General features: G+C 38.7%; 1 protein-coding gene across 1 annotated transcript; it reads left to right on the plus strand.

Moving 5' to 3' along the window:
- Positions 1–23,363: 23,363 nt before the first annotated feature.
- LOC122703792 (protein preY, mitochondrial-like) lies at positions 23,364–24,494 on the plus strand. Its single transcript, XM_043918254.1, has one exon. It carries the CDS (start codon positions 23,364–23,366, stop codon positions 23,706–23,708), a length of 345 nt encoding a protein of 114 aa, XP_043774189.1. The 3' UTR covers positions 23,709–24,494.
- Positions 24,495–25,809: the final 1,315 nt, after the last annotated feature.

The raw sequence follows: 25,809 nt of genomic DNA on the forward strand, positions 1-25,809 counted from the left end.
TTCCAGAAGATAATCTAAAACTATTCAGAAGTAGATGGAAGTAGTAGTACTGAAGGAAAGCTATTTAAGGGACATCCTCCTTGCAGTAGGCTTTTGAACACTTACAATCTACAATCTTAAGTTAGGTATGCCTCAGAGATAAGATTACCTGGAAGATAAAAGTACAAGTCTACACTTATCTATATGTAGTCACTTACAGTTTAGCTGAATAACCAGAGATTTGAAAAGAACGAGATTCAAAAACTGGAAAATCAGCTTGGGAGAACGGGCATGTGGGTGAATTTTTCAAAATGGGCACAAAATGTGACACGCATTCATGTGACATGCAATAATACAAGAGAAAACATAGCAGGAAAGACTCAACAATTAGATGGGCAAAGTGTTCCATTCTCTGAATATCAACCATGGCTAGAGATTAAAAATACGAGTTTTCATTCCCCATAGCTGATAGAGCTATATCCACTGCTGAAGGAGCAATTTATCAGCAACATGGATACCAATTCTGAGTCTCCACAAGGCAAAAAACTATGATATACTTGCTGAGGGCAAAGGGGCTATGGATAGTGGAAGTGGGAAATTATGAATACTAACCATAGCCATGTCACAAGTTGCAGGAAAAAAAAAGGCTAGTAACTGTCCATATTTTCTTTATTCTATGATATATATGTATATACACATATGTATTTGCATAAACTAAGTTTCCTATATATTCTCAATTATGAAATTAAAAATATGGTCATAGTGGTCAACTCTGTATTTTAATATCCAAGTCACGGATTATCAGAAATGGATAGAGTGGCAAATGAGCCTTCCTGCCTATCTTTGGGGAAAATGAATGTTTCTGTACATGAATTAAGGTGAGTTGCATCACAGTAATTGAAAGCAAGGCATTATATTTGTCTTTATTCAGAACTTAAATATTTAAGAAGAAATGTTGCATTTGGATGTTGAGTTGATAAAAGGGTGATTTTGTTGAACTGCCATTTGTCAGTTCGACACTGCCCCTATTCCTCTCCTATGCAAGGCAGAGTAGTAGCCAGGAACAATATATTTTAGAAGTCTCAACTTTGTATGGTTCTGAACTAGAGACAGATGGTGAGAGAAACTCATGTGATATTTTGCAGGCAGACTGGAGAAGTCATTATTCTTGTGGGTTTATGGTAACAAGATTCATGGGTAGAAGAATATTCACGGACTTCCCAGGCATTCCAGGTGCATCCACATTGTTGTTGCCTGCTAGTAACTGTTAGAAACTTTCTTAGAGATACTGAGATTGCAGCAATTCCCAATCAATCCTTTAAGAATAGCATGCGTTAGAGCCTCCCTCTGGTTCTTAGTGGCTATTTTCCTGACCTTCAAGCGACAGACTTCCAACATCCACTATCTCAGCTCTTGCCACAATCATGGCAACCTTAATACCTTTCCTTGATGTTTTTTCTCCTAATACCTAGAATGGTTTTGTTTCCTGATTAAACCCAGACTAATACAAACTACTTGTCTTTTCTTTCACCTATGTAAGTTTGCCCTCAGATTCTCTCTGATTTCTAAAGCACAGACCATCTGTGACACCAGCAGTATCATGTCTCACAAATCTTTATAGCACTTGGATGTGACAAGCTTCTATTTTGAAAATATAGGGCAAGATATGGAGAAGTAGTTTCCTTAGGCCTAAATGGTACTGGTCGTGAGAATGGATGCTCATTGTTTCAGTCTGAACTGTGCCAGTATGAGTCCTACATCCCAGGTGACAGAAATAACCACACAATTTTAGATAAATGTACTCTGTGTGTGTTTCTGTGATACACAGGGCCCTCTAAAATTCAGGGCCTTATCCCAACCTGAAAGCAGTTCTAAGAGCAAGAAAAACTATGAAGTAAACTTGTGTAGATGCTATATATTCTGGTCTACATGTTACCATCACTTTAAAAACTATCACGGTCAGAAACTGGGATGCATTGTTTACATATTTATGTAAAGCCACTGAAATACAAGGAGTGATTCATTCATGTTGTTCCATATACAGAAGCAACCTACATGAAATTAGTCACAAGAGCACTAAATCACACTCCCTGTTACTTACATCAAAGGCCAAAGGAACATGCTCAGTGTGATTCATCGATGGTAATAAGGCCCACAGATTGTATTAAGCCTTTTAGAATTATGTATTAGAAATGCTTATGATAAATATGCTCAAAATAGCCAACTGAGAAACAAACCAAGTGACATATATGCTGCAGTGCATTTGTTGGACACTTCCCACTGAATCAGAGTTATCTAAGCCCATACAGAAGACATCAATTGCCATCCCAGCCGTAAAGAAGATTTCAGAGTCATTTTAATCCTAAGATTAAACGGATAGAAAAGATGCTGAGAGATCTTCAAGTTCATCAAGATTAGACTTAAATTGCTCCAAGGAGAACAAAATTCAATCTCTTTAGACTCTCTAGGGAAGGGATATTCAACTTCCCCTGCTACCATTCTCACTATTTGGATGTGGCTTTAACCTAAATCAATTCTGTTGCTATTTCCTGTCCTTTGTTCCCAAGTACACAAGGACAGTTTGTATTCTCTTTGTCAATGAATGGTTTGAGACCGATTTATTTATATGTACATAAAATACATATGTGATCCTGAGGCCTACATTGATTTCTTCAACAATCAATTTATGAGTGCCTCCTAAGTTATTATGATTGCTGTGCTAGATATTAAGAAACAAAAGCAAAGAAAAGGAGCTCATAATCTAGACTGCCTCTAACCTTTGTAGCTCTTTATGGTTTATAAACTCTTTTCACTCTCTTGATAATATTTGAACTCATAAAATCTTCTAATATCTTTCAGGATTACTCTATCAGTAATATGACATGAGACATAATGAAAAGGTGAGGGTTCTTGAATGTTAACCTACACCTTTCAATTCTTTATTTAAGGCTCTTTTTATTATGCCTGTTTTATGAAATTTTTATGAAAACTTTTCTTTAAGTGAAAACTGAAACAATAGTCCAGCATATTTGAAATCCCAGTCTGGGCCCAACTGCTGCATTTAGTCAAACCAGGTATCAATCTTGCCATTCAATATTTTCATCCTGCACACTGATTATTTAAAAAAAAAAAAAAAGCACACTCATCCAAAGTTTAGTGAATATTATAGGTTTTCTGAACATTTCATGGGAAAATGAAGGAGAGGGTGCAGATTATTTACTATGACTTAGTAAAGAACTGCATTAGACAGTTTCCCCAAGTTTTTTGATATCCACTTAGCCAATCAGTAGTCCTTTCCTTCACCTGTTGGCCATTCCCTCTGGCTTTCCTCTAACTTCCTCTGCCTTGAAACAGCACATGCACACAGCCAGCTCTAAAATTCACCCACAGGTGACCCTCACTCCTCTATGCAGTGGTCCAGAAAGATGTAGTCAATTTCCCATTTTGACCCGAGTGCTTTCATTAGAGGTTATTTGATTGTGAATAACAAAAAATAGCCTCAAAATTTCTTTAACAAAAATAGGAGTTATGACCACTTTACTTCCATAAGGGACTAAATCAGATAGTAGAAAACCAAGTCATAGATTACTTTGCAATGCTTCTAAGACCGAATTCAGTGGCTGCCCCATTACTATCACCCTCTGCAGAATAGTTTTATCATTTCCCAGTAGAATAAAATTTCCCCATGGAAGGCAGAAAGCACTTTACTTTAAACATCCACCAGAGATTGACAACAATTCCCATATCCAGTGAGAGAAAATCTGATTGACTCAGCATATGCCAGTCAGGTTATATGTCCAGTAAACCATGGCCAAAGACATATAACCTATTCTCTATCCAGAAGAGGGTGATACAGATCCACTATCAAGAAGGGCATTGGAGAATTCCCTGGTGGTCCAGTGGTTAGCACTCCTTGCTTTCACTGACAAGGGTGTGGGTTCAATCCTGGTCAAGGAACTAAGATCACACAAGCTCATGGCAGGGCCAAAAAAAAAAAAAGCCTTGGATGCAAATGGTACTGTTAAACATATACTTAAGTCATAATTCAAAGCCTATAATTCTGAATTTGAGATCAATATTTATATAGTCAGTCAATTAGTGCTTCAATCAACAAATACAAATTTCTGTTCTACAGAAAACTTCTCTATAGAGAAGAAACAAAACCCAACTATGCAGCCTGGCCAAAAACAACTTGTCTACTGGAGAGTAAAGCATATATACAAATTAAGATTGACCATAGTGCTTCTCTGTTATTGTATTTCTGTGACCCCTATAAAGTTCTTTATGATATTGTTTAAATATTGTGTTTGTATTTTGTTTAGTCTAAAAATATATCCTATTCTAGATTATCTAGATGAACCCTTTCTTAAGTCTGATTGGTATTAATGTGGAAGGTGTGAAATGACCACCTAATTATTTAATAAAGTGTTTCTTACATTGAAATCCACAGATATATTGGGGGAACTTTGAGGTTATTCAAGTTTAAGAAGCATTGATTAAAAAATGAAAGTTGATATGGCATTGTCATTTATAGAATCCCTCACATAAACCACATATTTTTAGAAAGATTTTATAAAATTTCACACTTAACCTCAAAATAATCACTTGAAGTTAGCATTATTATCCTCACTTGTAGATAGTGAAACTGAAGTCTACAAAATCTAGGCCAGTGAGAATTTGCTATATGACACAGGGAGCTCAAACCCAGTGCTCTATGACAACCTAGAGGGGTGGGATGGGTGGGAGGTGGGGTGCAGGGCTCTTTCAAGAGGGAGGGGACGTATGTATGCCTATGACTGATTCATGTTGACGTACGGCAGAAACCAAACAATACTGTAAAGTAAGTATCCTCCAGTTAAAAATAAATTTTAAAAAGTGCCCAGCAGTTTGCCCAAAGGTCACAGAGATGGTAAAGTTGAAGCCATAATGCTAACCAGGTCTCATTTGTATCCTTTCTTCTACAACATGCTGACTTAGGAGAGGGAACAATTATGTGCTCCATACTTTTATTTATGAATCTAGGTAGTTAGGAGGTAATTCTGACAGAATCAGAAAAGCTGAAAAGCATGAGGTACATGTAGAAAACAAAATATACTTGAATCCAGTAATGTAGCAAGGATGGAAGAAGTACTGCCAGATTTAGCAAATAAAAATACTCAGTTAAATTTACATTTTGTATGAATAATGAATCATTTTTATGGTATGAGTAGTTCCCATGCAGTATTTGGGATATATTTATAATAATAAATTCTTTATCTGAAATTCAGATTAACTGGGCATATTGTTATCCAGCAACCCTCCATGAAAAGAAGTAGTCAAGGGTAAGCAGAAGAGGTAGGGAGTGGTAGAAATAAATGGAGCCAAAGGCTGTCAACTGACTAAGATTAGATTTCATTCTCCAGGCACAGGGGAATCATTTGGGGTTTCTGAGAAAAATAGTGACATGATCGGATTTGTGATTCAGGAAGATTAATCTGGCTGAGACAGGTAAAACAAATCAGACACATGAAGAGTTGGTGGTAGCAATTCAGAAGAGAGGTACAGGGGCTAAATTATGCTAGTTGTAGTGGGATCGAGGTGCCAGGGCAGATTTGAGTGACAGAATGGAGGTAGCGTGATCAAATTGGGTAATCTCAAATCGGCTAGTGAAATTTGCCTATGTGGATTTGTAGAACTAACAAATACCTTCAGGGAAAAAAAAATGTACCACTGTCAATATTCCTATTTAAAACAAACACTTGAAATGCCTCTTGGATTGTTTCCCCCACATTAGAATGACATTTTCTTCAGAAGCTATATAAATAGCTGAGACTCAATCTGGAGTTCCTCTGTTGAGTTCATGGAGTACTTTTTCATCATGACAGTGACCCCAGAGCACACACTCAAGAGGTACATGATGGATTAAGGACAGCTTCAAGCTGCCAGTGGGGATGAAAAACAGAAGAAGACTGCAGCACACCAGAGAGAAGTCTTACCTTTTGGTAGTTTTTTTATCAAACATGAAGTTTATCGTTTGCCCCAGGACTCAATGTTTTCCATACAGGCACAGTACTTTCTAGTCACAATGGAGGTACTCTCCAGAGGTCACCTAGGTTATCCATCAGGCCCAGTCACCAGTTGTCACATGAGTATCATCCAGATACACACACACACTCTGAAAAAAAGAACAGAATATGTTGGCAACAATAGAATTTTTAAATCAATTTTAAACATTTATTCAGCTAACGTTTATTGCATATGTACTATGCTCTACAACAGGCTTAACAATTTAAAGCCCTTATGCCAAATCTGTGCTGTAGACTGTTTTTGTAAATAAAGTTTTACTGGAACACAGTCACAAATATTTAGCTGCTTTCAAGCCCCAATGGCAAAAACAGATGCCATGTCCTGCAGGATTAGCAAACTTTCCTCGAGAAAACAATAAACATTTGAGATTTTGTGGAGTCATTTGGTCTCTGTCACAGCTACTCTATTGTGCACTGTCAAACAAAAGTGGCCATAGACAATATGAAAGTGAACGGCCATGGCTGTATCCTCATACAATTTTATTTGCAAAAACAGGAGGTCAACCTGCAGCCATAATTAGTCACTCCTTGGTCTAGACCATAGAATTATCTCCGAGAAAAAGCAATAATAATATCTCCAAGAACTGGCTTTGTATTTTCCAATAACATTGGCTCAGTAATTTTATTTCTCTCCATTACTCTAGAAACAGAGGTTTGATAAGACATATTTTATTTCTATTTTTCCATATCATGACTTATCTATATTGGATAATACAATTTCAACAGATCACAATTAAATCTCAAGTTCATGTTATTCTATTTTTTTCTCATTCAAATATTTATTTTATTATTATGTCTGTTGCAATAGAGAAAAGAAAACATCTTCACGCACTTCTCAAATTCATTTGACAACAGACATTTTATGGTGTTTTGTTTTTATTTCAACATATTCTTGAATAAATCGAATTTTTTTAAACTAAGTTTGTATGTAGATTCTGCCATATGAGGGACAATTGCTGGTAACTAGAGAGGAAAATATATTAGCATTTAAAAGGTACACTCTGAATTTATCAATTGCTACATCTGGGTGATATCTGTTATACATGGAATAATAATTTATTAGTAAAAACCCAGCCAGATACAGAAACTACCACAGTAATTTAATCAGGGGAACTTTAAAGAATTATTAACTATCACAAAGAAGATAAACATTTTACTAATGAAAGGTTAACAAACACCAAAGAATATAGGAAAACAAACATGAGATGAAGCCACTACCCATAGGGCTGAAGAATAGTGCCTAAGGAAGTAAGAAACCCAGAAAGACCTCCACCAGGGTGAGATTCAGATATCACTGGAAGGCAGGGCTACGGCCCAAGAGATGGTCAGGTTTGCTGAGTTCCTGCAAGCTGAGGCTGGCAAACAAGAAAATAACCATTCAAATAACCACTTGCTGGGGTGCCAGTTAGACTTTTATGGAAACCATTCATGAGGGCACCCACAGGATCTCCTAGAGAGCTGCCCAGTGGGGCTTACTTGGGAACTGCCTACTAGGTTCCTGAGAAAACTATGCAGAAAGCCACTGATTGCCCAAGAGAAATAGCACTGAAACTGGAAGACATGTTCCTAGATACCCATCCAGGGCCCTCTACTAAAGAGACCTAGCATTTGTGACTGACACAAATAATAATTTCATTTTGCAAATATGGCCTGAAAAGCATCATTGCATCAATGCACTATGTTCTAGTAAGACTCTATTTACATATCTTGTATTTAAAGTCACCCATGTGCAAGGCAACTATTAGTAAACCTAAATGTTTACTTGCATCTGGATGTAGTGTAGATGTCTATTGTAAACTGTGTGTTTGTGTCCGCTCAAATTTATATTTTGAAATCCTAACCTCCATACTGCAGTGTGATTGGAAAGAAAGTCACCATTCCCAGAGTTTAGCCACACTGCAGGGCATGCGGTATATTAATTTCCTGGGATCGAACCTGTGTCTACTGCAGCAGAAGCATGGAGTCTTTACCACTGAACCCTCAGGGAAGTCCAGGCCAATGACTTCTAAATTTTCATCTTTGCTAATGCATTTTCCTCTGATTTATTGCCCCCAGCCCTTCAAAATAAAATATTTGATGAAATTCTGCCCAGTCTTTAAGGTTCCATTTAAAGGCACTGCCTTCATTGTCTTCCCTATATTTCCCATCTAAAACAGTTATCTCTATTTTGAGCTTAGTCACTCAGTCGTGTCTGACTCTTTGCGACCCCATGGACTGTAGCCTGCCAGGTTCCTCTATCCATGGGGATTCTCCAGGCAAGAATACTGGAGTGGGTTGCCATGCCCTCTTCCAGGGCATTTTTCCCAACCCAGGGATTGAACCCAGGTCTCCCACACTGCAGGATTCTTTACTGACTGAACCACAAGGGAAGTCCACTGAGCCACAAAGGAAGTCCAAACTCTATTTTGGGGCCCCTAATATTGTGTGTCAGTTTCTAAGTACTGAGCATACAGGTAAAATAAGATAAAACTCGCCATACAGAGTCTTTGGTAGTAGATGAGATAGACAATGATGAAAGAGACGTTAGAAAAACCAGAAGAATAAGACCCCAAAAACCAGTGAGGAAATGTTTCCAAATAATATGCTATCGAGAAATACAGTAAGGTAAAAAACTGAAAACAGACCATTAGTCTGTTTGGCAGAAAGGTGAAAACAAAAGCCTAATTGGAGAATTGGAGTGGATCAAAGAAAGAATGGCAGATGAGGAAGACATAATAAGTAGAGGCAAAATTTTGTTTGGCTATAAAAGGGAGAAGACAAATGGGAGTGATTGCTTGATAAGTACAGGTCCTTTACTATACTTTAAAGTGATATACTTTATAGCATAATTTTATATTTATGGGAGTGATCAACAAGAGAAAGAAAATATTGAGATTCAAAAGAGAAGCCCTTGAATTGGCAAGAGAGAGTGATATCTAATATACAAATATAGAAACTGTAGGTTAGAATAGGGCTAGTTTGATCAGGAAACAAGAGGGAAAAGACTACAGAGACGCAGGTATAGTAAGAGATTTGGGAAGGGATAATGAGGTCTATTTGGAGAGATTCTAGTTTTACAGTGAAGTAAAGAATAAGGGATTAGAGGATAATTAAGAGTTTGAAGGAGAGGGAAGTATGAGTCTTCATAGAAAATAAGGTGAATTTTCTAGGCTTACCATGAGGCATCAATGATGTGTTTGAGAATTTATTAATAACACTGATTAGGCAACATGATTGTCTTTTTCTCCAGACACACTTTGATGCCTGGGTGCAGAGGGTAAGTATTAATATCTAGAGAGTTAGGTTTAATGAAGGAAGAGGTATTGTCAAATAATTATGACAGGACATCTGAAGGGAAAAGAGTTGAGGCTGCAGTTGGCCAAAGTTGTGGTAATGCAGCACAGATTCCAAGCTGGGTGATCAGGGATGTGAGCACAAGAGAATAGTCAAGAGTATGTAAAAGATACTGAGTAATAGAAGGCCCACTGAGGCCAAAAAGCAGTTGAAAATGAGGCAGTGGAATGGTAGAATTATTTCTGATGACAAGATCTAAAATATGATTGTAGAAGTTGTTAGCTGGTGTGATGTAGAGTGGAGAAAAAGACTCTTAGGAGCAGGATTCAAGGAAACGTTGTCCTATTTAATGGCACTCATACTCTGCTCCAGTACTGTATACAGAGTTGTATATTCGTATTCCCCAAATTTTAAGTTTATAGCACCTTTAATATCTTAGCAGTTTTTCTCAAATCAGAGGCAAAAAACAAACAAAGACCTAATAGTTCTGTTTACTAAGTAGTTGAGTCAGAATAACTTAAGGATTTAAATCTTATCAGTTGTTTGGAAAATGCACATAAACTGAAAGAAAAAACAATATTGGGCTAATTAAATAGATGCGTAAATTACCATAATTAAAAAAGCATAGCCCTAGGAGTTAAAGTTTGAGTAAACTCCGGGAGTTGGTGATGGACAGAGAGGCCTGGCATGCTGCAGTCCTTGGGGTCTCAAAGAGTTGGACACGACTGAGAGACTGAACTGAACTGGGAATCCTTGGCAGTCCAGTGGTTAGGATGTCACACTTTCACTCCCAAGAGCCCAAGTTCAATCCCTGGTCAAAGAACTAAGATTCCTACAATCTGCTCAGCGTGACCAAAAGGAAAAAGGAAAGAAAGGGTAGCCCTCACCTCATAGAGAAAATTCATCTCTTGATTGGCTTGTAGATGGGATGATACATTGCTGGTATTATCTATAGGCTGTGGCACACATTACTAGGAACCTAGGTTCTAGAAGGATTTATGCTGAAGCTGAAACTCCAATACTTTGGCCACCTGATTCAAAGAACTTACTCATTGGAAAAGATCCTGATGCTGGGAAAGATTGAAGTCAGGAGGAGAAGGGGACGACAGAGGATTAGATGGTTGGATGGCATCATCGACTCAATGGACATGAATTTGAGTAAGCTCTGGGAGTTGGTGATGGACAGGGAGGCCTGGCGTGCTGCAGTCCACGGGGTCTCAAATAGTTGGATACAACTGAGCAACTGAACTGACTGACTGACTTTGGCTCTGGTTGAGGGATCATATCTGGCCCATATGTCCATATATGGCATAGAAGGCTAGAAATTATGTTTGTTAGTTTTATGCTTGGGATATGTAGAGGAGAACAGGATTCAAAAAGAAAAACAATATGAATATATTCATCCAGGAAGATTTTTACTTTTCTGTTATTTTTCATTAGCAACAATAATAACAATAATGAGGACAATGATAGCATTATGAACCTAATTTTTTTGAATAATTGTAGTCTTCTCCCTCTCTAACACTACCGTGTCTAATTGTTGCCAAGACCCAGATCCATTTAATCTATTATGTTTTCCTCCTAACTGAGGTCTGAACTCTCAGTTTCTTTTGACATTTAAGGACTCCTTGGCTTTTAACTTAAAGACTACCATAAAACTGGCTAATTTTCTTTTCCAGGATTACCTCTGTACTTTCTTGCATAAGTAACTTTATAGCTGAGTTCTTTTCTTCTGGAATGTTCCCATCCCCATCTCCAACTGTCAAAATTTTCTCATCACTTAGGAGCTAATCTCTAATTGTCTTTCACATAAAGGGTTTCTGTTGCTCCACTAAGTAAATATACTCTTCTGTACTCTGATCTCCTCCAACTACATTTCTATTTTGCTCCTGTCAATTAATATGCTCCATGGGTATTATATTCCTTTGTCTACTATTTTGAGAAGGCAATGGCTGATAAGCAACTTATAGACTAGGGCTATATGTTAGGGAGTTAGTGTAGTACAGGGGATGCTGTATTAAATCTGGTGGTTGGGTATGAGGCCCAGCTTCTATACTTGCCAGAGGTTCTCTTCAGGCCTTTATTTCTGATTCAGTGAAATACAGATAATATTAACAGCTTTGCACAAAAATTGACTAACAGTGTTTTAGTTCACAGTATGTGCCAAATAAATATCAGCTTTTCCCCTTACATCTTTAGAGTCTTCTTGCTCCCAACACAAAAAAGTTCAATATTTTTAATTAATTTGCATAGAAACATAGCTCATGATAAAGGGAATTTGGTATCATACTGGGAATTCAGTATCATTAATTGAACAATCCTATTTCAATCTTTAGTATAGTAAAATCTTAAAATGACTAATTTTCAAATCTCAGTTTTTCCAATTTGAGAAACAAAATATGAATTAATCTTGTGTTTCCAACTGTGTGTGTGTGTGTATGTGTGTGTGTGTGTGGAGAGAGAGGAAAAGAGAGAGAGATTATGTAAATGAAAGACACATGGAAGAGGGAACTTAATCCTAAATTCCAACCTTGGACCATTATTCGGATTTTGTATTTATTTTTCTCAGTCCATTCAGTACTTTTTCTTATCTCTTCTGTTCAGTTCAAGTTTACAAGGAAATATGTTGGTTCTTTTTTTTTCTAACTCTATTCTAAACCTTCTACCTTTCTTTTCTTTGTATTTGTCCCCCTCATTTTGCATTGTCTCCAAATCTAATGCAATTACTACCATTTACTAATAAATAATTTGGGGAAAGTGAACATTTTATACTGATATATCTCTTTTTAAACGCAGGTTTTCATCTGTCAGATTTTTTTTATATGGGATAAATCTGTAATCTCATCCCTACCTACTACTACTAAGTCGCTTCAGTCGTGTCTGACTCTCTGCGACCCCATAGACGGCAGCCCACCAGGCTCCCCCATCCCTGGGATTCTCCAGGCAAGAACACTGGAGTGGGTTGCCATTTCCTTCTCCAATGCATGAAAGTGGAAAGTGAAAAGTGAAAGTGAAGTCGTTCAGTCATGTCTGACTCTGCGACCCCATGGACTGCAGCCTACTTGGCTCCTCCATCCATGGGATTTTCCAGGCAAGAGTACTGAAGTGGGGTGCCATTGCCTTCTCCACATTACTACCTACTTGATATTTATTTCCATAATGACAAAATATATATTGGCTTCTGAGAAAATAAAAACCACACTTATTCAGTACTTGGATGCAATCTCAAAATGACAGAATGATCTCTGTTCATTTCCAAGGCAAACCATTCAATATCATGGTAATCCAACTCTATGCCCCAACCAGTAATGCTGAAGAAGCTGACATTGAATGGTTCTATGAAGACCTAAAAGACCTTCTAGAACTAACATCCAAAAAAAGATGTTCTTTTCATTATAGGGGGCTGAAATGTAAAAGTAGGAAGTCAAGAAACACCAGGAGTAACAGGAAAATTTGGCCTTGGAGTACAGAATGAAGCAGGGCAAAGGCTAATAGAGTTTTGCCAAGAGTATGCACTGTTCATAGCAAATACCCTCTTCTAACAATGTAAGAGAAGGCTCTACACATGGACATCACCAGATGGTCAACACCAAAATCAGATTGATTATATTCTTTGCAGCCAAAGATGGAGAAGCTCTATACAGTCAGCAAAAATAAGACAGGGAGCAGACTGTGGCTCAGATCATGAACTCCTTATTGCCAAATTCAGACTTAAATTGAAGAAAGGATGGAAAACCACTAGATCATTCAGGCATAACCTAAATCAAATCCCTTATGATTATACAACAGAATTGAGAAATAGATCTCACTAGATCTGCTAGACTAGATCTAAGGGACTAGATCTGATAGGTAGAGTGCCTGGTGAACTATGGACAGAGGTTAGTGACATCGTACAGGAGACAGGGATCAAGACCATTCCCAAGAAAAAGAAATGCAAAAAAAGCAAAATGGCTGTCTGAGGAGGCCTTACAAATAGCTGTGAAAAGAAAAGAAGTGAAAAACAAAGGAGAAAAGGAAAGACATACCCATTTGAATGCAGAGTTCCAAAGAATAGCAAGGAGAAAAAGCCTTCCTCAGTGATCAGTCCAAAGAAATAGAGGAAAACAATAGAATGGGAAAGACTACAGATCTCTTCAGGAAAATTAGAGATACAAGGGAACATTTCATGCAAAGATGGGCTCAATAAAGGACAGAAATGGTATGGACCTAACAGAAGCCGAAGATATTGAGAAGAGGTAGCAAGAATACACAGAAGAACTATACAAAAAAGATCTTCATGACCCAGATAATCCTGATGGTGTGACCACTCACCTAGAGCCAGACATCCTGGAATATGAAGTTAAGTGCCTTATGAAGTCAAGTCCCAGATGCCTTAGGAAGCATCACTATGAACAAAGCTAGTGGAGGTGATAGAATTCCAGTTGAGCTATTTCAAATCCTAAAAGGCAATGCTGTGAAAGTGCTGCACTCAATATGCCAGTGAATTTAGAAAACTCAGCAGTGGCCACAGGACTGGAAAAGGTCAATTTTCATTCCAATGCCAAAAAAAGGCAATGCCAAAGAATGTGCAAACTACCACACAATTGCACTCATTTCACACGCTGATAAAGTAATGCTCAAAATTCTCAGAGCCAGGCTTCAACAATACGCAAAGCATGAACTTCCACATGTTCAAGCTGATTTTAGAAAAGGCAGAAGAACCAGAGATCAAATTGCCAACATCTGCTGGATCATCGCTAAAGCAAGAGACTTTTAGAAAAACTTCTATTTCTGCTTTATTGACTATACCAAAGCCTTTGAGTGTGTAGATCACAATAAACTGTGGAAGATTCTGAAACAGATGGGAATACCAGACCACCTGACCTGACTCTTGAGAAATCTGTATGTAGGTCAGGAAGCAAGTTAGAACTGGACATGGAACAACAGACTGGTTCCAAATAGGAAAAGATGTACGTCAAGGCTGTATGTTGTCACCCTGCTTATTTAACTTATATGCAGAGTACATCATGAGAAACACTGGGCTGGAGGAAGCACAGGCTGGAATCAAGATTGCCGGTAGAAATATCAATAACCTCAGATATGCAGATGACACCATCCTTATGGAAGAAAGTGAAGAAGAACTAAAGAGCCTCTTGATGAAAGTGAAAGAGGAGAGTGAAAAAGTTGGCTTAAAGCTCAACATTCAGAAAAGTAGGATCATGGAATCCAGTCCCATCCCTTCATGGCAAATAGATGGGGAAACAGTGAAAACAGTGGCTGACTTTATTTTGGGGGCTCCAAAATCACTGCAGATGGTGACTGCAGCCATGAATTGACAGGACACTTACTCCTTGGAAGGAAAGTTATGACCAACCTAGACAGCATATTAAAAAGCAGAGACATTACTTTGCCAACAAAGGTCCATCTAGTCAAGGCTATGGTTTTTCCAGTAGTCATGTGTGGATGTGAGAGTTGGACTATAAAGAAAGCTGAGTGCTGAAGAATTGATACTTTGAACTTTGGTGTTGAGAAGACCTTGAGAGTCCCTTGGACTGCAAGGAGATCAAATCAGTCCATCCTAAAGGAAATCAGTCCTGAATGTTCATTGGAAGGTCTGATGTTGAAGCTGAAACTCCAATACTTTGGTCCCCTGATGCAGAGAACTGACTCATTTGAAAAGACACTGATGCTGGGAAAGGTTGGCGGCAGGCGGAGAAGGGGACGACAGGGGATGAGATGGTTGGATGGCATCACTGACTTGATAGACATGAGTTTGAGTGGACTCCGGGAGTTGGTAATGGACAGGGAGGCCTGGCGTGCTGCAGTCCATGGGGTCGCAAAGATGCAGACATGACTACATGACTGAACTGAACTGAATGAAATAAATGGGATAAGTCATGAGCTGCAATTAATAAATTTAGCCAAATAAAGTACCCCATCTCTTATATTCAAGTGGAAAAGCCTTCCTTGAACAAAGAAAAGAATTATAACTCTATTAAAACCTCAGACACAGGCTGCTAACCAGTTGAATGCAATTTTACAGATTATTTTATACTTGAATATGTAGAGGCTTTTGACTCTCATTTCCTCAGTAAGATTTGTATAAATGAGGGATTACCAGTTACATGGCAATATACAAATGTACTGCTCCATCTGCTACTTTAATGGTTTCACTGTGATGATAAAAAAACTTACAATGACATTTCCCTTGACATAAATACAGATCTATAAAACAGAGATCACATTTTCTTGATCACAGAAGGTTTGCACTAGTGGGATCATAGTGTAGCCTTTTCCTTTTATATTTCAGGATATTGAGACTTAGAGAGATAATGACACACCCAAAATCAACCTGGTTGTTAGCATCTATACAACAGGTAATTTTAGTTCTTTGTTTCTTCTTTTATTCCATAGCTGAAAACACAAATGGGAAATTCTAATGCCTTCAAAATTCACAATTTACAGTTTAACTTCTTGCCTACTTGTTGAGAGCCTGAGCTGCTCTGAAAATTCCAGGACTTCACTCTGGTGAATGGTATAAACTCTCAAGGTGGTCCTTTAGGCAGAGTCTGGGCTTACTGACTTCAGCCTCTGACTTTCCGCTGACTTACAGCTGACTTCCGGCCCCACTCATAATCTCTTAGACTCAAATCTCTTCGGGTGATTAGTGCAGCCACTATTTGCCTGTTTGCTTTCTTGTACTCTAAAGGTTCCCTATTGTATTCTCGTTGTTCCTCTGCATTTATGCCTTTAAAAAAAAATTACTTTGTTATCAGAGTATTGTTCTTTGGATAGAAAGAGGGTTCAATCTGCTAGTGTAATCATCATCTAGGATACTCTGACAATCAAAAAATAAGTAAATAAAACCCTGGCAGGTCAGCACTGGACATAGCATGGTCTGGCAAAAGGATGAAGACCTTTGGAGTCAGAGAAACTGGGATCCAATATTAGCTTTGCCATTATAAACTAGCAATGGCAAATATGGGGTAAGTTAAAAATATCTAGGCTTCAGTTTTCCCTTTTGACTAGGCATAATATAAATTTTGTAGCCTCTTGAGAAAACAGGGTGAAGCAAAGGTTTTTAGCACCTTTTCACATGCTTTTTCTTTTCATGTGTTTGTTGACCATCTGTGTATCTTCATTGGAGAAATGTCTATTTAGATCTGCACACTTTTTATTATTTTCTTTTAATTGAGCTATATGAGATTATTTCTGAGATTAATCCCTTGGCTAACAGCATCACATGTAAATATTTCCTTCTGTTCCATAAGTTGTCTTTTCATTTTGTGGTTACCTTTGTTATGCAAGTTTTTAAGTTTAATTAAGTCCCACTTGTTTATTTTTGTTTTAGTTTCCATTACTTAGGAGACAAATCCAAAGAAAATACTGCTGCAATTTATGTCAAACAGTGTATTACCTATGTCTTCCTCTAGGAGTTTTATAGTTTCTGGTCTTATTGAGTTTAGCTTTGATTGGTGTTAGAGAATGTCCTAATTTCGTTCTTTTACATGTCGCTGTCCAGTTTTCCCAGCACCACTTATTGAAGAGACTGTTTTCTATTCATTATATACTATTGCCTCCTTTGTCATAGATTAATTGACCATAATGTGTGGGTTTATTTCTAGGCTCTCCCTTCTGTTCAGCTTATCTATATGTCTGTTTTTGTACCAGCACCATACTGTTTTGATTACAATAGCTTTGTAGGTAAGTCTGAAGGCAGGGAACATGATTCCCCCAGCTCTGTTTTTCTTTCTCAAGATTGCTTTGGTTATTTGGCAGGTCTTTTGTGTTTCCATACAAGTTTGTAATTTCTCGTTTCAGTGCTGTGAAAACTGTCCTTGGTCATTTGATGGCGATTGCAATGAATCTGTAGATTGCCTTGAGTACTATGGTCATTTTAACAATACTGATTCTTCTAATCCAAGAACATGGCATATATTTTCATCTGTACAGTCTTTAATCTCTTTCTCAGATCTTGTAATTTTTGGAATATAGGTCTTTTGCCTCCTTAAGTATATTTATTCCTAGGTATTTTATTTCTTCTGATGTAATGGTAAATGGAATTATTTACTTAATATCTGTTTCTGATATTTTGTAGTTATTGTATAGAAATGAAACAGATTTCTTTATATTAAAATTTTGTATCCTGCAACTTTACCAAATTTATTGTTGAGCTGTAGTAGTTTTCTGGTAGCATCTTTAAGGTCTTCTACGTATAGTATCATGTCATCTGCAAACAGTGACAGTTTTAAGGAATAAATTGAAGCAAAATGACTGCTATTATGTTTATCAAGATACTTGAAGCACTCATTTAAAATCTGGACTCTGTGGATTCAATTCATTCCCAGAAAGAATTGTGAAATGTCACTGTGATGACTCTACACTCAACTATCACTTAATCCTTCCCGTAAGGATGCTCTCCTAAGCACAGCCTTAGATGGCAAGAAAAAAATAAAAAATCAAGAAAATGATTATATCAGCTTCTCAACCTGATAGAGATTTATAATTGCAAAACTACGTTGGATTAATTCCTACCTTTAAACTGCTGCATCCAGAAACTTAATAAATGTTATTTGGAGGACTGAGTAAGCCAGCATTTGGTGACAGTGCTCCATCAGTACATCTAGAAAAGCCTTTGCCCTCAGGCCCTTGTTTGGCTAACCACTCATCTAGTAGATCTTTCCAGATCTCATCAGTGATTGCAAATTTTATCTCTTTGGATGAAAGAAAAATTCTGCTAGTTTTTATGTTAACAAGTGTATCTGTGGAGATATTTCACTGCCAAGAGCAGAGGCTGGATATGAGGAAATTTCATTAGGCACACAGTTCCACTAAAAAAATTAAATGAACAGAACCATCTCTCCTAAGCATAGTCTTTAGCACTGATCTGGAATTGATTCAGTTGTTATTCTTGTTTTGATGAAATTGATTTTTTTCCCCCAATAAACTTTGATGTAATTTGTTACCAAAGCTTTAGTTCATGGCATTTAGCCAAAGAGTTTGTCAACAGAATTTCACTTCTTAGATGTGTTTGGAAGCTTTGGAAAAGGGTTTTTACCACTTGGAAGTCTCCAGAGAATGTCTAGAGGCATGAGTATTAGTCTCTATTTCAAAATTCATCTTATATTAAGCTTGAAATTTCCAGGACTCCCTTGGGTACTAAAGTATGTAAATGTATGAGTGTAATACCACATGATGTGATTAAAGATTCCATGACTGAAAGAGAATACCAGTTTAAAAGGAAAAAAAAAGGTATTTTTTTCATTAGTAAAGGGATAAAGACAGCTAGAAACATTGTAATATATTGAGTTTGATGATAATAATAATATAACACAATTTATTAAATTAAAATTTGAAACCTGGTCTGTTATAATAGCTCAACTGCTATAGTGCAGAACATCCAGCTCTTTTTAGAGTGTATTTGCTCTGATGAAGAAGTTGGGTTTTACGGAAGGAAGAAGAGTCTGCTTCATTACAATGCATTCACCTAGATGTCCTACTTTCTACTTGCATGGTCTTCCGCATGATCTTGATTCTTTCTCAGAACCTCATATCCTTCATTTTGAAAGTACAGAAAATGTCTAACTCCCTCACAGGATTGCTATGCTCACAGGTAAAGCATCTACACAGAATTTGTACCTAATGAGACACTTAATAAATGTTCATTGCCTCCCCTTGATTTCCTGACAGAACCTTGGGCCCTGGATAGAAATATATACATGACCTGGTATTTTCTAGCATTTACTCAATCATTTACCTTATCAATGACAATCATTATAAACTATATTAGCAGAAACAGTCACATGTCAGATACATAGGTATTTAATATACATACCTTATATTAAACTCTGACTTGGCTCATAGGCTCAGGATTCTGTGGCCATTTATATGGAAACAAACTTTGAATCTTTATATAAGAAAAGATAGAGGCCTGGAATGCCTTGGGAAAAAGTTCTGTACCCAAAATTAGATCTGTCCTCCAGTCTTATTTTCATCACCAAGTGACTCGGTAACTTTTAACGTCACTTTTGTATTTTGAGATTCAATTTCTTCACCTGAAAACACAATTGAAAATTTGTTTCAATTAACTCTTAGAGTACAGAAAGCTAGAAATCTACACAACTCCAAGGCAGTGGGAGCAGTAGAACCACAAAAATCTTCCTGCTCCTCTGAGTAATTCTGTTTTTATCAGCAAACATGTGGAAAAAAAGATTTTCTAAATCAATCATTGGTGACTCTCAGGTTTTCCTCATGCTAAGAATCAAGATGTCATGGAGACTGGTGTGCAGGGGTTAGATAAATTCTCTCTGGGTGATACCAACAGGGCAAAGGGTAGGAGTTAGGTCTCTATATAACAGGTATAAGAGAGTGTAATTAAGAAGGATGGAGGTCAGTACACAAGCACATGTAATATGGTCATAAAGTAAAATTATATAAATATTTATCATTTTGTATATATAAAAAGAGTCTGAACAATAAGAAAATTCAAATAGGTAGAACTTCTTTTCTTTGATTGGAACCATAAGTTTGTTATCTAATATAAGACAGGCTTCAGCACTATGTGAACCAAGAACTTCCATGTAAATTCTGTATAAGTTAGGTTTAGAAAAGGCAGAGGAACCAGAGATCAAATTGCCAACAACCACTGGATCATAGAAAAAGCAAGGGAATTCCAAAAAATACTACTGCTTCACTGAGTACACTAAAGCCTTTGATTATGTGGATCAAAACAAACTGTGGAAAATTTAGAGATGGGAATACCAGACTACTTTACCTGTCTCCTGAGAAACCTGTATGAAGGACAAGAAGCAACATTTAGAACCAGACATGGAAAAATGGACTGGTTCCAAATTAGGAAAGGAGTACATTACAGCTGTATATTGTCATCCTGCTTATTTAACTTATATGCAGAGTACATCATGTGAAATTCCAGACTGGAAGAAGCATAAGCTGGAATCAAGATTTCCAGGAGAAATATCAACAACCGCAGACATGCAGCTGATACCACTCTAATGGCAGAGAGCAAAGAGGAACTGAAGAGCCTCTTGATGACAGTGAAAGAGGAGACTGAAAACACTGGTTTAAAACCCAACATTCAAAACACTAAGATCATGGCATCCGTTCCCATCACTTCATGGCAAACAGATGGGGAAACAGTGAAAACAGTGACAGGTTTTACTTTTTTAGGCTCAAAAACCACTGCAGATGGTGACTGCAGCCTCAAAATTAAAAGACACTTGCTTCTTGGAAGAAAAGCTATGACAAACCCAGACAGTGTATTAAAAAGTAGAGACACGAGGGGGAGCTAAGATGATAGAGGAATAGGATGGGGAGACCACTTTCTCCCCTACAAATTCATTGAAAGAACATTTGAACACTGAGCAAACTTCACAAAACAACTTCTGATCGCTAGCAGAGGAGAGCAGGCACCCAGAAAAGCAGCCCTTCGTCTTCGAAAGGAGGTAGGACAAAATATAAAACATAAAAAGAGAGACAAAAGAACTAGGGACGGAGACCCGTCCCGGGAAGGGAGGCATAATAGAGGAAGTTTCCAAACACCAGGAAACCCTCTCACTGGCGGGTCTGGGGGAAGTTTTTGAATCTAGGAGGGCAACATAACTGGGAGGAAAAATAAATAAAACCCACAGATTACATGCCTAAAAGCAACTCCCAGCATAAAAGTACCCCAGATGCCTGCATCCACCACCAGCAAGTGGGGGCGGAACGGAGAGGAGCGGGCGGCATTGCTTAGGGTAAGGACCGAGCCTGAGTGTCCTGAGGGCAATTGGAGGGAGCTAACGTGAGATAGCAACTTAGACTGTGGGATAGCAAGAGAGAGAGAAAATGAACCGGCCCGAACACACTGCGGCCTGTTCGCAGAACAAAGGAAGAACTGAGCGATCCCAGAGAAGAGCTAGCCAGCTGCAGACAAGCCCATCCTCCGCCGGAGGCAGGAGGCAGAGAGGAGGGGAAAGGGGCAAACTCGGCCCCAGAGATGGCATCCCTACCAAACTGCAAACAGGCTCCCAGTTTCTAACCAAAGACTTCCTGAGATTCTGGATGGTTGACATCTGCCAGGAGGGTCGCGGCTAGAGACCAGCTCCCCAGAACAGGCACAAGGTGCACCCAACCAGCGCGCGGAAACTGAGGCTGGGACCGCGGAGGGGAGAAGGCGTGCCACACCCAGGGACAGTGCGCTCCTCTAGCTCCAGGCTGCCTGAGCTGCTCCTGCTGGGGAAGGCACAAAATTCAGGCCCAACTGAGTCAGCCCCTTTTGTGGAATACCCAAAAACTGGAACCTCACGCAACCCAGGGCCCCCTCCATATAGAGCAGCCTGGGGCCTGAGCAGTGTAGATGGGGAAAGCACACACCCATGAGCGGGGGCAAACCCAGTGTGGCCAGAACACTGCGAGTGCTCCCCGCACAGGCCGGCGGTATTTGTCTGCAGCGCCCCTCCCTCCCCGCAGCAGGACTGAACCAGCGAACCCGAGCAAGAGCCCACCTCCGCCCGCCTGTGTCAGGGCGGAAACTAGACACTGAAGAGACCGGCAAACAGAAGCCAAATAAACAAAGGGAACCGCTTCAGAAGGGACAGGTGACAGTAACAGATTAAACTCCCTGTAGTTAACACTGACTACACTGGAAGGGGCCTATAGATATCAAGAAGTGTAAGCTGGAACAAGGAGCTATCTGAAACTGAACCAAACCCACACTGCCTGCAACAGCTCCAGAGAAATTCCTAGATAAATTTTTACTTTTTTTTTTTAATTAAAAAAATTTTATTTCTTTTTTTTCTTTTTTCTCTTTTATTTTCTTTTAAAATTCCCTATTACTCCTCCATTACTCCTTAACTTTCATTTTCATTTTCATATATTTTTACTATTTTTTTAATTAAAAATTTTTTTCTCTTTTTATTTTTCTTTCTCTTGTTTTCTTTTAAAGTCCTCTATTACTCCTTAATTTTCATTTCATTTCACTATAACCTTGAAGAAAAAAAAAGAGGCCCTATTTTTAAACCAAACTTCACATATATTTCTAAAATTTTTTGTGTTTTTGTTTTTAATATTGTATTTTTAAGAGTCTAACCTCTACTCTAGATTTTCAATCTTTGTTTTTCAGTATTTGATATCAATCTTGGACATTCAAGAATCCAATATTCAGTACCCATTTTTACTCGGGAGTGTGTTGATTACTCTCTCCCACTTTTGACTCTCCGTTTTCTCCCTCAGATCACCTCTATTTCCTCCCTCCACCTTCTCTTCCCAATCTAATTCTGTGAATCTTTGTGGGTGTCTGGGCTACGGAGAACACTCTGGGAACAGACAACTGCATAGATCTGTCTCTCTCCTCTTGAGTCCCCCTTTTTCTCCTCCTGCTCATCTCTATCTCCCTCCTCCCTCTCCTCTTTTTCATGTAACTCTGTGAACCTCTCTGGGTGTCCCTCACGGTGGAGAATCTTTTCACCATTAACCCAGAAGTTTTATTATCAGTGCTGTTTAGTTGGAGAAGTCATGAGGCTACTGGAAGAATAAGACTGAAATCCAGAGGCAGGAGACTTAAGCCCAAAACCTGAGAACACCAGAAAACTCCTGACTACAGGGAACATTAAGTAATAAGAGATCACCCAAAAGCCTCCATACCTACACTGAAACCAACCACCACCCAAGAGCCAATAAGTTCCAGAGCAAGACATACCACGCAAATTCTCCAGCAACGCAGGAACATAGCCCTGAGCGTCAACATACAGGCTGCCCGAAGTCACACCTAACATACAGACCCATCTCAAAACTCACTACTGGGCACTCCATTGCACTCCAGAGAGAAGAAATCCAGTTCCATGCACCCGAACACCGACACAAGCTTCCCTAACCAGGAAACTTTGACAAGCCAATCGTCCAACCCCACCCACTGGGTGAAACCTCCACAATAAAAAGGAACCACAGACCTCCAGAATACAGAAAGCCCACTCCAGACACAGCAATCTAAGCAAGATGAAAAGGCAGAGAGGATTAGAGCTGCCCGGGTGGCTGAGGGCGCGCAGAGGCCCGGTCGCGAGCTGCCAGACCATGCTGAGCAGAGTGTGCGGCCGGCTCGCATCAGCGCTGCGAGGGACACGCGCGCCGCCGTCCGCGGTCGCCCTGAGGTGTCTGCACGCGTCCAGCTCGCGGCCGTCCACAGATAAGAGCGAGAGGACGGAGAAACCGCCCCGCGCCTTCAACCAGGCCTTGTTGGAGTTTCTGGTGTGTCCGCTCTCTAAGAAGCCGCTCAGATATGAAGCATCGACAAATGAATTGATTAATGAAGAGTTAGGCATAGCCTATCCAATTATTGATGGGATTCCTAATATGATACCACAGGCAGCTAGGATGACACATCAAAATAAGAAGCAAGAAGAAGTGGAGCAGCACTAGATCATACTTAAAAACAGCACACACAACTAAATATTCTAAATACCACCTACCTTGTAAAAAGTCAGAGTGGCGGGTAATAAGTGGAGGAGAAGGATGTTTCTGTCTCTCCCTACGTTGACTGTCCTGATCCCACTGGTGTCTTTAGCAGGACTGTTTTACTCAGCCTCTGTGGAAGAGGACTTCCCTCAGGGCTGCACTAGCACCACCAGTCTGTGCTTTTACAGTCTGCTCTTGCCGATCACCATACCTGTTTACGTGTTCTTCCACCTTTGGACTTGGATGGGTATTAAACTCTTCAGGCATAATTAACGCAGCCAGAGCCAAGATGGTATATCCTAATGATATGCTTGAGTGCCTGTCTCTGAAAGCTCATGTACATGGAAATACTGGAAACCGGCTTAATTTGCAGGAAAGATGCTTTGCCTAGGTTTCTGTCAGGGGTCTACGTCTATGGGAGGCTTAAGCTGCAGAGGCATCTTTACTGTACTTTGGTTCTGCCCTTGTTTTTTGAAGGTTCTCATTTATACCTGGGGTATCAGAAGGAACATTTCAACAAAGTGTCTTGTTGGAAATTAACAGCCCCAACCATCACTTGATGGCTTACCCATTCATAATTAAAAGTTACTATTTTGAAATTTTATGTTTAGATTCAAAGTCTTTGGTAATGTCACATGTTAATGATGACTAATTCCAAAGGAGCTATGTTGGAGTAACTGTAGAGAAATGCATTTGAACTAATGTGATATAAAACTATAATAAAATGGAAACTTCATGGACTTGCCAAAATTCTGAGTTTTTAAAATCACCATCATTTCTTTGGCATCAAATGCTTACATTAATTTTAATAAAATAATAAAAAGAGATTGACACTTGCCATAAAAAAAAAAAGAAAAGGCAGAGAAATACCCAACATATAAAGGAACACAAAAAATGCCCACCAAGTCAAACAAAAGAGGAGGAGATAGGGAATCTACCTGAAAAAGAATTCAGAATAATGATAATAAAAATGATCCAAAATCTTGAAAACAAAATGGATAAATAGCCTGGAGACAAAGACTGAGAAGATGCAAGAAATGTTTAACAAGGACCTAGAAGAAATAAAAAAGAGTCAATTAAAAATGAATAATGCAATAGATGAGATAAAAAACACTCTGGAGGGAACCAAGAGTAGAATAACGGAGACAGAAGATAGGATAAGTGAGGTAGAAGATAAAATGGTGGAAATAAATGAAGCAGAGAGGAAAAAAGAAAAAAGGATCAAAAGAAATGAGGACAACCTCAGGGACCTCTGGGACAATGTGAAATGCCCCAATATTCGAATCATAGGAGTCCCAGAAGAAGAAGACAAGAAGAAAGGCCATGAGAAAATACTAGAGGAGATAATAGCTGAAAACTTCCCTAAAATGGGGAAGGAAATAGTGACCCAGGTCCAAGAAACCCAGAGAGTCCCAAACAGGATAAACCCAAGGTGAAACACCCCATGACACATATTAATCAAATTAACAAAGATCAAACACAAAGAACAAATATTAAAAGCAGCAAGGGAAAAACAACAAATAACACACAAAGGGATTCCCATTAAGGATAACAGCTGATCTATCAATAGAAACCCTCCAGGCCAGAAGGGAATGGCAGGACATACTTAAAGTAATGAAAGAGAATAACCTACAACCCAGATTACTGTTCCCAGCAAGGATCTCATTCAGATATGAAGGAGAATTCAAAAGCTTTACAGATAAGCAAAAGCTGAGAGAATTCACCACCACCAAACCAGCTCTTCAACAAATGCTAAAGGATCTTCTCTAGACAGGAAACACAGAAAGGCTGTATAAACGTGAACCCAAAACAACAAAGTAAATGGCAATGGGGCCATACCTATCAATAATTACCTTAAACGTAAATGGGTTGAATGCCCCAACCCAAAGACAAAGATTGGCTGAATGGATACAAAAACAAGACCCCTATATATGCTGTCTACAAAAAACCCACCTCAAAACAAGGGACACATACAGACTAAAAGTGAAGGGCTGGAAAAAAATATTTCACGCAAACAGAGACCAAAAGAAAGCAGGAGTCGCAATACTCATATCAGATAAAATAG

The sequence above is a fragment of the Cervus elaphus genome, chromosome 11 (assembly GCF_910594005.1).
Source record: "Cervus elaphus chromosome 11, mCerEla1.1, whole genome shotgun sequence".
Classification (NCBI taxonomy): domain Eukaryota; kingdom Metazoa; phylum Chordata; class Mammalia; order Artiodactyla; family Cervidae; genus Cervus; species Cervus elaphus.